This window comes from Phacochoerus africanus, chromosome 4, assembly GCF_016906955.1.
Source record: "Phacochoerus africanus isolate WHEZ1 chromosome 4, ROS_Pafr_v1, whole genome shotgun sequence".
NCBI classification, from domain to species: Eukaryota; Metazoa; Chordata; class Mammalia; order Artiodactyla; family Suidae; genus Phacochoerus; species Phacochoerus africanus.
In genome coordinates this window covers 23,091,472-23,107,736 of record NC_062547.1, presented here as the reverse complement: position 1 = coordinate 23,107,736, position 16,265 = coordinate 23,091,472, and the positions used below count along the sequence as shown (strand labels likewise).

The 16,265-nt window shown below is 39.4% G+C and overlaps 1 protein-coding gene and 1 long non-coding RNA gene across 6 annotated transcripts in view; one reads left to right on the top strand and one right to left on the bottom strand.

Annotated features, from left to right (window-relative positions):
- Positions 1-16,265, top strand: part of LOC125125227 (uncharacterized) — a 44,687-nt gene that overhangs the window by 12,229 nt on the left and 16,193 nt on the right. Inside the window, exon 4 of one of the 2 annotated variants that reach the window (XR_007134380.1) lies at positions 3,197-3,300. The exons of the other annotated variant lie outside the window; for it this stretch is intronic. This is a non-coding gene — a long non-coding RNA (uncharacterized LOC125125227). Of the gene's footprint in view, positions 1-3,196; positions 3,301-16,265 lie in introns of those variants that run through there. 2 annotated transcript variants of the gene reach the window in all.
- Positions 1,563-16,265, bottom strand: part of LRRC4C (leucine rich repeat containing 4C) — a 169,249-nt gene continuing 154,546 nt past the window's right edge. For all 4 annotated transcript variants that reach the window (XM_047775952.1, XM_047775953.1, XM_047775954.1 and 1 more), the window contains one exon: positions 1,563-3,550. In XM_047775952.1, the coding sequence (XP_047631908.1) occupies positions 1,586-3,508 (1,923 nt within the window). In that variant the 5' untranslated portion in view covers positions 3,509-3,550 and the 3' untranslated portion in view covers positions 1,563-1,585. The remainder of the gene's footprint in view (positions 3,551-16,265) is intronic.

The following is a 16,265-nucleotide window of genomic DNA, read 5'->3' as shown; positions in this document are numbered from 1 at the left end:
AAGTCAGACACATTAAAATGTCAGGAGAGTGCGGAAGTGCCAATAACCAGACAGTTCCTTTTTAACTTGGAAGCTAGTATTCATTCTCATACCAAAAACATCTCCAGTTTTTGAAGCACCTTTAGTGAATTACCAATATAATTCTATCTCTTGGTGAGCACCCATCTGTCACAGCAAATCCATACTCACACTTCTGTAAAGCTCTACAATCTGCATTTGGAAGAAGACAGTCAGCTATTCCAAAGAAACCATGAGGAGGTTTCGATAATAACAGTAATCTGGTATTTTGAAACCCTAGGCCAGTTTTCAGCCTTCCACCCTACAGTAAAATTAGAGCTGGCCCCTGGTAATAAACTGATCTTTCTTTGACCATATTTCATATAGATAACGACTGATTCAAGCACAGAAACTAGGCCTCGTTAATTGTGTGTCCACAACCCTAACATCAGTGTTTTAACACGGCATACGTCTTTAATTATGGTTGAATTGAACTGCGTTTGCTAACCCTCAGCACCAAACATGATTTTTCAACTTGGATGATTTAGAACACCTTTGCATTCTGTAGTTGCACTTCATCTAGACAGCAAAACTTTATTTAGGAGACAGAGAATAAATTATACTGAAACTTTCTATCAAGTGGAATTGAATTTGCTTCACAAAATCATTATTTTTTAATCTGAGAATTCCACAAAGAGTGACCCTAATGAGAAGGAAAGAACACCACAGCATCTTTGAATATAGATCGGAAACTCAAATCAGCTAGTGAAATAGGACCCTGTAGAGATTGGTGCTGTGACTCAAGAATACCATAGTATTACCTTTCTTAGAAAGTAAGAATCTATTTACCTTCAAGTTTCTCACATTTGAGCCATACTACAAATGAGCTGTGTACAGGTACAGAAAAACCAACAATATTTTATTTATAATCTTATTTTTAGCTTTTGAACTACAAATTCTGGTTCTAGATTTGTTTAAAAGATCATGGGTTTTATAGATGCTCATATGGAAATTAATCTGTTGTTTGCTTACTTTTTTTTTTTTTTCTTTTCCATTGAATGGTCCTCCTCATAAATACAGAACAGGTCATTACATGAAAAATATAAGATCTTGCATTTTTTTTCCTTGTTCTCTCTTAAAAATCTATTTGTAGTATTGCATTCCCCATTGGACTATGTCATAAGGGCATGAGGGGGAGAAAGAAAAGAGGTGGGCGGGGGGGAGACAAAATAGACTGGATCTCACCACTAGAATTCACCATAAAAATTTCAAAGTGTAGCAGAATTCTTACAAAATTTCCTAGACCAGTTCTTTAGGGAATTGAGATCTCCTATGAAAAATATGGCAATCAGGGAAGGGACGAGATGTGGGAAAATAGTAAATAAGTGCAGCAAAAACAGGTTCTGAGGAATACACATAATTTTGTCTGCTTTAGATCACAATAGAATTTTTAATAAATAAATTTCTTTTTGTTTTTTTTTTGTAAAGACACTTTTTTGAAACAGTAGATTTAGCCCAGTCATTTGTGTCATTTTTAATAAACTGTCCTTTTTTTTTTGAGTGTTTGTTTTTCGTAACTGTAAATGTTTTAGATTTGAGTCTCTTGTACATTGTCTTTCGAGTTCATTCGGATCAATAACGGTTCATGCACTGAACTGTGTATTGAATTTATTGTATTAACTGTCGTTGTGTGGTTGAAGGGAGATTTGTAAGAGTTATAGTGATTTAGGTGCTCATGCTCGATAGCAGGCATGGGCAGGTGGCTTTCCATGGGTGTGTCTCCTGTAATTTCATCATCCACATTAATGATTTCAACAGTCCTTGTCGGGGCGTGATGGTTTTGCCGATGGTGCTGCTTTCTCATCTTGTAGAAAATGACGAGCATCACTGCGGCCATGAGTGTGATGGCCACAAAACAGCCAATGATGATTTTGGTAGTCTTCATGACCTCATCAATTCCTGGGATGCCACTGTTTATGTCAGTCACAGGGATGGTGAATGTTTTTTCTGTTGACCTTGTGCTCTGTGGCGTGAGAGAGGTGGTCACGTTGGTGGTCTCCCAGTCAATTACTGGAGTGGGACCCACATTGTTATCCGTGGTCCGAGCCTCATCCTGAGAAGGTTCCATAGTCTCTACTGTGACGGTTGAAAAGTAAGAGAAGGGAGTAGTGGTTGCTGCAGTAACATTCAGAGTGGCTGAAGCGGTGGTATTTCCAACAGAATTACTCACCATACATGTGTACATGCCTGTATCTTGCATGGTTACATTCGTGAAGTTTAACGTACCATCGCTGAGCACAGCTATCCGCACTTTGTACGCCCCATGGGTCATGACCGTTCCATTTGGAGTGATCCAAGATACAGAGGTCAGGGACGTGGAGGCGCGACATTTCAGCTCAGCTGCCATGCCTTCAGTGACATTGAGGTCTGCTGGGGGCTCCACAATCACAGGAGCATAGCAGGTGAAGTAATTCTGGTCAAGCTCCCCAATGTACCTCCCTTTCAAATTGGGAGGAGTGTTACACCGGGCACAGCAAGCTGTGTTGGAGGGGGCCATGTCTTTTATCCACCAGCTGAGCCACAGTATGTCGCAGTTACAGTTCCAGGGGTTGTGATGTAAGTGTATCCGCTCTAGATGATGCAAGGGTGTGAAGAGGTCATGAGGCAGTAACGTTAGATTGTTGTGTGCCAGGTTGATCTCCACCAGTGACTGAAGGTTATCAAAGGCATTCCGTTCAATCACTTGAATCTGGGACTGGATCATCCACAGTTTTTGAAGGTGCATCAGCCCCTGGAAAGAGCCAGGCCTGATAGCACTCAGATGATTCCCAGAAAGATCCAGTTCATCCAGCTTTACGAGCGGCGTGAGGTTAGGGATTTCTCGGAGGTTGCACATGGCAAGGTTCAAATACCTCAAGTTGGACAGACCTTCAAAGGCACCTTCTGAGATGTATGAAAGCCTTTTCAACTCCCCTAAGTCTAGCCGGCGCAGAGAAGGGATTCTGTTAAAAGCATAAGAAGGGATGCTTTCAATGGGGTTGTTTCGCAACCAGAGCTCCTTCAGTTTAGACAAATATACAAAAGCTCCATTGGGGATAGTAGTAAGACGATTGTCAAAGAGTTCCAGGGTGTTGAGGTTTGCCAGACCATTGAAGGCCCCAATTTCAATTGTTCTGATGTGATTCCTACTCAACTGTAGGATTTCCAGGTGCCTCAAGTGTTTGAAGCTGTTCACTTTGATGATCTGGATTTGGTTCTCATGGAGGTTCAGCAGCCGAGTGTTGGTGGAGATGCCGTCTGGAACCTCTCGTAGGTTTTTCCGAACACAAATCACCTTACTGAACTGGTTGCTGCAGGAACAGACGGAAGGGCAGGTTTGAGCCCGCACCAGACCAGCCACCACAAGAAGTTGAAGAGCCAGCAGCACCACAAGCAGGGGGTCAAATAAGGCCCTGTTAAACCTAGGACCTATCATTATCTGCTGTGGATGTAAGGTCATCTTGTTCAACATTCATAATTTATCTGGTGTTGGTCCTTCTGGAGTTCAAATAATCTGCAATATAATCAGAGCAAAAAAAAAAAAGCATTAGATCTCCTTCAAATGTCTTTCTAGAGTCACTGGCACTGGGACATTGTATCAGCTCAAGCCATCATTTCTCAGACCAAGAAAACAACAAATCTAATGTCTTTTATTGAATGACGTGGCTCGCATGTACCAAGACGTGTTTCTGTACTTTGAGTTGGCAGCCAGCCACAGCCCACATTCTATGAGGTGTGCAATCACAGAGAAATGGAAGAGTGGGGTAGAGAGGCTTACTGTAGTGTTCACCAACCACGTGTGACCTGAACACCTGAGGACAGATGAGATGTACTCTATCATTAGGTTCAATGTCCAGACCCGACTGGGAAAGGTCAGAAAATAAAATTAGGCGGCTCTACTCAATAAACTAAAAACTCTCTTGTAAAATTATTAAATGCTGACATTTTATTGAGGGTTATTCTATATGGTAGGCCCCACAGGCTACAGACCACAAACCATCCCATCCAAGAAGGGCTACATTATTTGCAGGGCCCAATGCAAAATGAAAATGGAAGATGCCTTGTTAAAAATTATTAAGGGGAGTTCCCGTCGTGGCGCAGTGGTTAACGAATCCGACTAGGAACCATGAGGTTGCGGGTTCGGTCCCTGCCCTTGCTCAGTGGGTTAACGATCCGGCGTTGCCGTGAGCTGTGGTGTAGGTTGCAGATGCGGCTCGGATCCCGCGTTGCTGTGGCTCTGGCGTAGGCTGGTGGCTACAGCTCGGATTCGACCCCTAGCCTAGGAACCTCCATATGCTGTGGGAGCGGCCCAAGAAATAGCAACAACAACAACAAAAAAGACAACAAAAAAGACAAAAAAAAAATTATTAAGGACTTCAAATCAGTTACAACTGAGCATTAAGCCAAGCACAGGGCCCTTCAGAATGTGGGGCCCTTTGTAATTGGAAAGGCTGTATGACCTGCTCCTTTCTCAACCCTGTAGCTCTCCTCGGAGGAAGGAACTATGATAGGCTCTTCAAGATGAAGAAATTTAATTGTAGGGGAAGTAACATGCATGAAGTCACATGGTTGGTTAGTTCAGAACCAGGGCTCAGATATTCATCTCCCTGGTCCAGGAGCAAATGATCTCAAACACTCCATGAAAAAGTCTCTGCAAGAATGATAGCAAAGGTAAAATATTTTTCACAATTAATTGTTAAAATACCTTTCCTTTAGGGGTGACCTCAGCTGTAAACACTGGCAAGTTAACATAGGGTACCTGTGAAAATACACTGAAATAGCGACATTAATTTCTTGAGATTTTCATGTATAAAAACTCATGGCCAACTGCTCTGCATAGGTAGACATACCACAAATTAAATCATGACTCATGAAATATAATGTTTTTTACAGAAAATATCTTCATATAACACAATTATTATATGTATTATGTCCCTACTTTTAAATAGATACATGAAAAGGGAAATAAAACCACTCAGTTTCTGCATCTCTTCCAGAACAAAGAGGAATTCAAAAGAAGCTTGTGTAACCTAGTATATCCCCCACTTAACTGGCTTATCATGCATTGGGTACTTGTGTAATGACCTCTCCTAAATTTCTCATCTCATGCCTCTTCTATGAATCTCTTGGGAAGGAAAAAGGGGTGGGGAGAAGGATCACCCCATCTAATTCAAAAAGGCACTGAGGAAGTAATTTAGTATTTATTATGTGTCACCTTGGACAAGTATCCTCTCTATGGCTCAACCTCATTTGCAAGATGAGAATGATAATATTACATAACCCTGGTATTGCTGTGAAAATAAAACGTGTTAATATTCATAAAGGAGCTTAGAATGATGCCTTACATATTGAAAGAACTCAGTAATGTTGGATGTTATTAGTAGTAGCGTTACTATTACTTCTACTATTCTTATTTCCCTTAACCAGACATTTTGCTAAGTACTGGGCATACAAATATGAAAATATAATTCTTATCCTTGAGGGAATTATAATTCAAAAGATGAGACAGATAGGCAAACAGATGAAGCTTAATAATAAAAGTCCATTGCTATGAGACAAGCAACATTGGCACAAGGGCAATGAAGTGAAAGCCACTCAATCTGTGCTGGAAAATCAGAGGATTTTCAAAGAGGAGGGTCATTTGATTTTGTAGAAGTTGATAAAGGTAAGAAGAGCAGAGGGCCCAGCCTGAGCCAAGACAAGGACACATGAAGGATGTTAGTACAAACAAGGAACCATAAAAAGTTTCCAAGAGGATTGAAGGCGGGGGAGGAGATTGGGAAAGAAGCTGGGGTGAGATCTGCTCCAGACTGAAGAGTCAGTGATATCACACTTAAGAGTCCCTGATATCACACTTAAGAGTCCCTGTTTTATCCTGCAGGGGACATGTTCTGCTTGTAGAAAGAAATGCTATCATTAGCTTTGTTATTATGAATGATAATGTTAGACTAATATGGGAGACAGAAGAGCTTTGGAAGAAACCAGCAGCAAGGAGAAAAATTAGGAGGCTCTTCCAGTTACTCTAAGTGAGCCTTTGGGAGAATTCAATGCCAAGGAGATGTGGGCTTTCTTGACCATCACTACCATGCCCACCATCCAAGGTCTTGAGGAGGAAAGGGCTGTCTCCTACTTGGGATATAACCCTTCCACGACTGGTGAGGTTCTCAATGTAAGTAAACATTTGTAAATAACTATGTTTTCTCAGAGTACACAAGACATAGAAGAGGCTCTTTCCCAAGATGCTTTACTCAGTAAAGGCACCTGTCCTTAGAAACCCTTAAACACATACCCACATTCAAGAACTGCAGAAAGGAACCTGAGTCTCAAGAAGGTGAGGTTTAAAGTCATAGATGCTTTCTGGCTTCAGAGTCTGTGTGGGTCTCCTTCCCTCCAGCAGCAAGAAAACTTGACTGGTAGGTTCTGAGTTGCTACTCTTTCTTCCAGCCTCCAAGGGAAACCAATCTGTTTCCTTCCTCAAAGCTCTTGCAGCTCTGGGTTGACTTTTCATACCATCTAGTACTATGAATGTTTATCCCTGGGTCTGTTTCCTACACTAACCTGTAAGCTCCCTGAGGACAGAGGCTGTGTCTCATGGTCTCCTTTGAGCCTACAGACAACACACTACATGCATGCTGTAGGCACTAAATAAAATGACCATTGAAAATGTGCAAAATAGTTCATAACTAATTCCAGTAGTTTTCCTATGCAGAAAGTTGTGTACCAATGTATTACTCATACCTTTTGATTTTCTAAATTTTATGATGTTTTAATATCAAAGCTTTGCTGATCCTAGAGACCATCCCTCCCTCCAAGGGCTAGCCAGTTCCTAGAGATAGCAAAGGACTGGCCCACAAGCATGCCTTTCATATTCAAATCAACCAATCTGAAGCATGTACATCAACCACTTCAGGTTCTTATGGGACTTTTACACTTGGGCTCCCACCCCTTTGACCTTATCATCCCAGGGCTAAATACCAGGACAGCCCCTATGTCCTAGACCTCACTGAAATTATTCACGCCACAATGGTGTTCTTGGCATGCTTCTCACCCTGAGTTAGATCAGGAGTTATCTTTCATTGTAAATTTAAACATGACCTGAAAAAACCCCTGTAGATTTCCATTTTAAATAGAATTGCTATTTAAATTGCCAGTAATCATGACCAGTGAAAAGTTTCCATTCATGTGATTTGGCCTTTTCTTTCATATTCTCCCCTTTCCCCAACTCACACTTCTAAAGATAATTGGGAATTTAATGATGGGTGAAAAAAAGGAAAAGAAAAGAAAAAAGAATAGTACATAAATATGTGAACTGCTTGATGTTTTTAGGATTGAGGTCCTAGTATGCTGCTGCTCCATCTCTTCCCACCTCCCAACCCATGACTCTTTCTAGAATCCTAGGATCTCTGGCAACACAGGTCAAAATAACTGGTTGACTGGAAATAGCACAAAAGTGAAAAAGATAATCCCTTACTCTGACATTTGCTAACTTTTTCCCTTTAAAATATGAAATACGAAAGGCAGCCACATCCAGTGGTCAAGAGAGAAGGTGGTCCAGAGTGAAAACTTCCTAAACTTATACATCTGTGTGAACGTCTATGACCCTACAATTGGGAAAGTTACCTCTCTCTATAATTCCCTTTCCTCCTCTATAGAAGGGAAACAACATCGTTGTCTACTCAGATGGTTTTGTTAGCACTGATATATATATATATATGACACCATATATATATTGTAGTTGGCATTGACCCTGTATATATAGTTGCTAGCTCATAATAGTAATGTATGATAAATATTGAATAAATATTAAAAATAAACTGATGAGAGCAACTTCCTCTTCTGTAAGATAGGAATAATACCTGATGCCTCTTATTCAAAGTTGTGGTGAGGATTAATTGGAATGGTCAGAAACATACTATCAGTAGAACACGTACAAATATGATATATTGCTCTTAATGTTAGATTATACGTGTCTCCCTTTTTCAATCCCTGAGTTGTTTTTATTTTCTACTTCTTGCTTACTTCAAGGTCTTTTTGCCATTGCAATTAATGAGAATTCCCATATATCAGTCATAAGTAACAATTTATGAATTATAGCTGGTTCAAAGCTAATTTATAACCTGCAGCAAATAATGCTTAGTACATGTCCTGAATCAAATAAACCGCTATCAACAAAGTTTTCTATTTTCAAATCTAAATTATGTTATTTTACATCAAAAGCCATGTTTTAACATATCTTTTCAGATGATGTTTTTATCACATCTAAAGGAAATCAATTTAAAGGTACCCATTATCCATTACGATGTCATCTCACAGCATTTATTTACAAATGGATCGGTGTGGGTTTTGAATTAAACTATAATACTTTTAGCCTCATCCTAGAGGATATCCTAACTTTGCCAAGAGACCTTTCTTCTTTTCTCATCCCAGAGGATGTCCTGACTTTGCCAAGAGACCTTTCTTCTTTTCTCACCCATGCTTCAGCGCACTGAGAGACACAGAAGCAACAGCAGGAGGGAGAGTAACTAATGGGAGAGCTTTATTTAGCACAGTATCATTGCTATGTCAGCATAGACGGTTGTCTAGACATTGGAACTAGTTTGGAAGTGAGGTTGGAGAAGGATCAATTCAGTTAACCACAATCACCCCTCCCATCTCAACAGACCACACACTCCCATGCCTATGTATTTTCAACAAACCTTTCTAAATAATGAAAACATTATCACAGCCATTAACCCCACACTCAGAATGGACACTGAGCCCTCCAGATGGTACCTTACCACCAACATCAACTTGACCTTGTTCTCCAGGGTCTCTATTAACTTCTCTATCCTCTCATGGAACTCTCCGGCCAAAGCAAACAGTTTCACTGTCTTTGCAGTAACTTGCCCAAATATTGATCAACTCTTCCATGGAAAGCATTAATAGAAGTCTATGCTGTAAGATTCTTTGAATCTTCTGCCTTCCCTTGCTGTTTCCTCCAATCCTGATTACTGAGTCCTAAGTCTTACCTGATCCTAATTGAATTTCCAATTGAAATACCTCCTAAAAATCCAACATTCAGTTCTTATAATTGAATGTTAATCTTCACTACTCTACTCACAGACACTCCCCAACTTTTGTGGGGTAGCGCTTCCTCTTAGTAAGGAACTCAGCTCTGTCTTCTCAGCAATTTGTGTTAGTGACATTTTTGGAATGGATTTTTTTTGGTAAAACTAAAGATGGGTTATTCAGTTAAAATAGGTTTGAATCTTGGAGTTCCCGTTGTGGTGCACCAGAAACAAATATGACTAGGAACCATGAGGTTTCGGGTTCCATCCCTGGCCTCGTTCAGTGGGTTAAAGATCCGGTGTTGCTGTGAGCTATGGTGTAGGTCGCAGATGTGGCTCGGGTCCTGTGTTGCTTTGGCTCTGGCGTAGGCAACATCTCTGATTAGACCCCTAGCCTGGGAACCTCCACACCCGACAAAAGACAAAAAAAAAAAAAAAAAGGTTTGAATCTCAACCTCTCTCATCTCTCCCCCTCCCTCCCCTCTTCTCTCCACATTTATTGCCTACCCAACATCCTATTCCATTACTCTTTCTCTACCAAATTGTATTCAGGAAGATTCATCCCCATCCTAAACAAAACAAAACAAAACACCCAAAAAACCCCACAAAACTATATTATCTGCTTTGGGAGGGTTTTTTTTTGTTTGTTTTGTTTTGTTTTTTTTAGGGCCGCACCCACCCATATAGAAGTTCCCAGGCTAGGGGTTGAATCAGAGCAGCAGCTACTGGTCTGTGTCACAGCCATAGCAACACAGGATCTGAGCCACATCTGCAAACTATACCACAGCTCAGGGCAATGCTGGATTCTTAATCCACTGAGCAAGGCCAGGAATCAAAACTGCATCCTCATGGATACTAGTCAGGCTCTTTACCACTGAGCCACAATGGGAACTTCCAGAGGCTGACCTAGTCTTGATGGGTTAATAGAATCTGGCTTAAGCTAGAACCAAGAACACTTCTTGTGTACAGGACCAGATAGTAAATAGCTTAGGCTTCATAGGCCTATGGTCTCCTGCTGTAACTCCTCTACTCTCTGTAGCTTGCAAGTAGCCATAGACAAAAGGTAAATGAGTGTGCTTGACTGTGTTCCAGATACACTACTTATGGGCATGAATTTGAATTTTTGTGCGTCTCAAAATATTCTTAAAATTTGTTTTCAACTACTTAAAAATTCCCATTCTTAGCTCACAGGGCATCAAAACAGATGGTGGGCTAACTTTTGGATTCTACTTTTCTGAGTTTCTGTCCAAAGAAACATTGGCTGTACCATGCCCATTGCCAGAAACTGGTCAGGTCTGGACATGTGACACAATTTGGCCAGTGAGAGGCGAGGAGAGGTCAGCTGAGGGAGCTTGGGGAAGTTTTTTTCCTCCCACTAATATGAGGAAAGACACAAGGATGGGAGTAATTCTTCCCTGTGTTTCTGGATATTGTTGTGAGTATAAGATACCAAGAGTTGCTGCAGCCATCTTGTGGCCAAGAGAGGAGGCAGCCTGAGGACAAAGTTGAGGTGCTAAGGAAGGAAAAATGGAAAGAGGGGAACAATTTGCATTCTTGATACTGTGATAAGCAGCTAGATCAATGAATCCCATAATTATTTTCTGTGTTTGATTATTATGTACAATATGCATTTCCTTACAGTATAAATAGTTCATTGTTTTTCTGGTTACTTACCGCCACACCTATCCTGATCATTTCATATTCATTCTCCTCTTTATCTCTCCCTATCTTCTACTTCCCCAAACCAATAACAAGTACAAGACAATTAAGACCAAAAAGTTCTATTTCTTATACCGTTATAAATCTGAGACCTACCCAAGAGAACAAAGTAAGCTGAGGTAACATGATTTGCTTACGAGAAAGGAGGAGAGGCCCATCGCCACCTCGGTAAGAAGACTCTATTGAAATAATTTCTCTGGATGGCTCTTTAAATTTTAAAGACTGTTAGAATGCACAGGAAAGGAAAAAATAGCAAATTAAATAACACCATTATCAGAGGGAGCTCACCCCTCCAAATCAAATTTATTTCACAAATATTTCCTAATATAATTCATTTTTTTCCCATTTGAAAGCCAATGTTGCAAATCTGTTGAGCTTTCCACCCTTTGTGCAGGAATGTTTTTCTACAGATTTTCAGAGAAAGAAATTTTTTGTAAATATGCCCAGGGCTGACCCTCAAGGCAAATGTAATGGAAATGATACTATGTTTAGATGGCTATAACCCAGGGATTCAACCTGTCAAGTCAACAGGAGGCTCTTTGGCTATATACACTGACCTTGCAATGCTTCTTAAAAATGATGGAATTTTTCAAAATTGAGGTTTAAGGAAAAAAAAAGCAAAACAAAACTCAGGTCTGCATTTTCACTTTTCTAGAAGAGTTATCTGACTAATAATAAAAGAATATATATGGCTAGTGTTTAGAGATGACAAGATAGCAATATCATTAGAGAAGAAAAAGAAGTGAGCAGAGAGAAATATGTATCAAAAAAAGAAAAGTGAGAAAAAACAGAAGGAACAATGTGGCCAACATGTTGTTATATTCTAGAGAGTATAATAAGGGGTGTAAGAGAGTTAAAGTGAACTTTACAATCTTATCAGAGCTGTAATACAAACACATAGACACCTATAAAGAATAAAAAGTGCACATATATTTATCTAGATACTAATATAATTCAATGTTTTCAATATTTACATGCCATAAAGCATTGTCAGAAATCACAGATAATCAGGGAAAGTTTTAAGAAGAGGGTTTGGGGTTTTATTTAGCTCTTTAAGGGGATATAAACTTGTATTGAGGCAAGGTGCTGGGGGAGGAGGTAAGAGATGACTTGTAAAAGCAGAGGGGTAGGAGCATGAAATAAAAGAAAAAAAGGCTTATATTACAGAATTTAGATAATTAAGTTGGCCCAACTGAGGGCTACTGCATGCCCGGTGGAAGAGTTTTTCTTCAGTAAAGAAACTTAGGAAGAAATTCTAGGATCTTAAGCACGAAAGGGCATTGGTGAGAATATTATTTTAGGAGGGCCGTGCCCTTGTGCGTAAAAGAAAATGGAGAGAGGAGTGGTTGATGGAAAAGTCAGATGACTTCAATAACTGGCATTCCTAGCATTACTTTAGAATTAAATGGAACTGATCTTCAATCTGATTATCTGACTGCCGAGATGTGTATAACTTCAAATTAATCAGCCCTAGTTGAAATCCTGAAGAGCATGAAATACCAATGTTGGCAAAATTAGCTTCCGTATATGGTCACATTAAAAAAAAAAATACCAGGTTACACAGAGAGGAAGCAGGGTATCACTTTGGAAACGCTGATGTACAAGTAAGGGAAGATGCTTCTTTGATCTTTAATGACGCTCGTGTCCACACTGTAAATTATGCACAAAGGACTACTCAACATGCATTCAGTTTTGGTTCCTTGATGACATACTGTACTTTCCAACTTGAAACAATGCTGAAGCATAGAGACACCCAATCTATATTAGCAAAACATAGCAGAACAAAAACCAGATTTAGAGTGAAATGAGGTAGGTTAGAGGGTTGGCTGCATATTACTAACCAATCTTTGGTAAACTGGCCTTCTCTAAGCTGCACCTTACTAAGTGGGAGGGATGATAACATTAACAGATTTGGAGAGGGTTACATGAATTGAATAGCATAACACATACTGAAAGAAAATTTCTGAACCTGCCCCTGCACCTTCATAAATGCCATGCCCACACGTCCAATTGCTCAAGGAAAAATAATATAAAGATCTTCCTTGATTTCTTATTATTTACACTCAGCACAACCTATTCATCTGACTTTACTTGTAAAATATAACTGGATCTATTTTTCCCCGTTGTCCTTTTCTAGACCAAATCATCTTTATTTCTAACTTGAAACACTGAAATACCCTCTTCCCAGTCTCTCTCCTTTTGCAAATGCCTTACCACAATCAACTCTTCATACAGCATTCAGAACAAAGTTTAACAATATATTTGGGTCATTCTTCAGTTGAAAATGCTCCTATTAACTTCCTACCCTTTTAGAGGAAAACGTAAACAGTTTTGGCTCCAGTACATGATTCTCTGATGCTTACCTAACCTCTCTTTTCTGTCAACTTCTCTTCATTTCCCTTCTCTCTTCAACTATACTGAATTTCCTTCATGACTCAAATGCGCCAAGCCTTCTCCTCCCTCAGGACCTTTGCACTAAGGTTCCCTCTGCCTGTAACACATGTGCTTTGATTTTTCATGGTTGATGTTCCTTGTCATTCAAGACTCTTTTTAAGTTTTACCTTCTCAGAAAATTCTTTCTTGATTACCCAGACGAAATAAGACCCTCCATCGTCATCAGATTACCATTTTTAATTTTCATCACAGTACTTCTAATTCGACACAACTCTTCTACCCTTCAACATTTATTTTCTTACTGCCTGCTCCTCTGGTGGAATGTTAAGTTCCATGGAGATGTATTTATCTGCCCTAGTGATATTCTCCCAGAAAAATACTCATCAAACATTTGCTAAAGACAGGAAAGAATGTGTGTTCAAACGTTCGTAGACAGATGAGGCTATAAACTCACTGAGGACCTGAAGAATGTCACATCTACTAACTGTTACATTTGCTAATTGAGCCTTAGCATCTAATAGAGTCCAACTCACATAGTAGAAATTTCATTAATTTCTGGAATGATCCATGTCTAGGTTTTAGTTATTTTCATAGAAGTCTTCCTACAAAAAAAAGCTAGAACAAAGCAATATAAAAGTTGTTCCATTGTCTCCTTGCTTTTTTTTTTTTTTAGGGAAAGTCTTCCCTATTTCTTTCTTTCTCTTTGTCTTTTATTGTCAATAGCAGCCCTGTTTTAAGTTTGGCCAGATAATGCCCTCTGCTGTATGTGCCTAAAATAACATGATTGCCTTAAAAATTCCAAGTCATTGATGCATTAAGTTGCTTCTATGATTTGCTTCACGTGCCACTTCACGTGGTACTTCAGAATAGGGACGTTTGACTCAGATTTCTGATGACTCCATTAGGTCAGACCCCTTAGAGCAGAGAACAAGAATTCTTACAGGCAGAAAGTCAAATCCTCTTCAAATCTTTAAACTGGAAGAGACTCTTGATCATCACATTCCCACTTCTAGAACACATTTGAACCATTACTTAGAAAATCATTGGGTGAAAAAGATATCTTAATTCTTCTGTCACAATTCAAAAGAACAAGATGGATTAGGTAAGGGATTGGGGTAGGCAGTGGCAGCTCCAATTTTGTCTTAGCAACAAAGAATCAAATCTCCTTCTTAGGAAAGCAGGTGTAGAAGTATAGCCAAAGATTCAGCAAGGCTAAAAATAAAATTAATTTGTTTTCTTTCCATACTTGTTTAGCCTCCCTTGATGTAGGAGCGATAAGTATACCTGGTATAAAGCTTTTGGCTATTTATGAATCCTTTTGATCATATTCACTTTTTGAGGTTGATTATTTATGAAGAAATGAAATATAGATGACTACTTGCTTCTCAAATTAAAGGTGGGATTTGAGGCATTTGGGGATCTGTTTGCATTTTTATGATAGTTGCTCACTGTGTTGGTTTAGTAAAATGAACAGCCAAGGAGAAAAGGTTCAAACCTCAAGCTCCATACATTGCTTGATATTTCAGTCTTCAGGAAATGAAATCAGACTGTTCCAATAATCAAAAATGAGCCTTTTTGTCACAGTGCCTGCATTCTCTTTTGCGCTCTTACTTTGAAGTCTGGAGCCCTCTCAAAGCATGAAAACTTCACTTCTTTCCATTTCTTTTTTCTTTCCTTTTTTCTCAGATTCAGGGTCCAGCAAATGATTGATACCTGCTATTCCTTACCTCCAAAATCAATCTTTTCTTTATACATTATTCCCAAGGGAGATGTGCAAAGTAACACTTTGCACACTTAGTGTAACAACACACAGGGACCTAAAGAACATAACCTAGCAATAGGTCCCCAGTGCTTACAGAATAAAGCCTAAACTCTTACATCCTCTACCCACTAGATGCCAGCAGCACCCCCACTTGTGACAATCTATATGTCTTCAATATATTGCCAAAGGTCCCCTTGAGGGCAAATTTGCCCTCTTCAAAACTGCTGCCTTAGTGTGACATGTAAGACTCTCCACAAAGCTCAGCCATACTGCTTTCCTAGTCTTATCTCCCACTGTTCTCCATAGAACAGTCTAGGCTGCAGTCTGTTTCAGATTCTAAAAATATACTCCCTACTTTTCCTTCTCTAAGCCTTGCTCCTCTTTCTCCCACGATTTTTCTCTCAAAATGGTACCCAACATCAGAGACAATTTTACAATGACCATTTCTACTAGATCTTCCTGGGTTTTACTGGCCACTATTGATCTACCCTTCCCCTAAGGACCTGTAATGCCAAGACAAGAGCATTTATCGAATCTGTGTTTGAATGTAAATGTTTGGGAATGCATTTGATCTACTGAATCATATGCTTCTTAAAAACAGGAACCAGACGATGCCTAGGCACTCAGTAAATATTTGCTGAATTGCATTACTGACTGTAGTCCACATTTCAATTCACAGTTAGGAGCCAGGTTGATTAGCTAATTTTATCAAGGTCTATTGATGAGACCCATAGGTAATTCAAAAAAAAAAAAAAAAGGTACACCACTTAGTATAAACGGTAAAGAGAGGGCTCAATAATAACTCTCTGCCCTCCCACACACTCCAGTAACACTTACAAATAAATGGAGATTGTGAGGAAGTAGATTACCAAAAACCAGCATGTAAATGAGTGACTGGAAACAATAGATTAGAGTAAAAACCTATCCTTACTAGCAATAAACTCCATCCTAAATACCACATTCAAGTACCTGGTACACAGTGTATTCTAAATATCTGTGTATTAAATGTGTGTGTGTGTGAGAGAGAGAGAGAGAAATGAAATAATGAGGGAGAAACAAGAAGGAAGGAAGAATTAATAGGCTCAAGGAAAGGTTGGTCAGTGTAGATTACCAACTATTTACACAATTAAGTGAACACCAATGGAATATAGAGACTTTTTAAAAATCAGAGATTCAACTGTGTGCAATATTTATCTGTAAAACTGCCTATAGGTTGGATGCTCTGATTTTTTGTTGTTGTTGTTGTTGTTGTTTTGTTTTTTTGGCTACTCCCACAGTATGTGTAAGTTCCCAGGCCAGGGACTAAA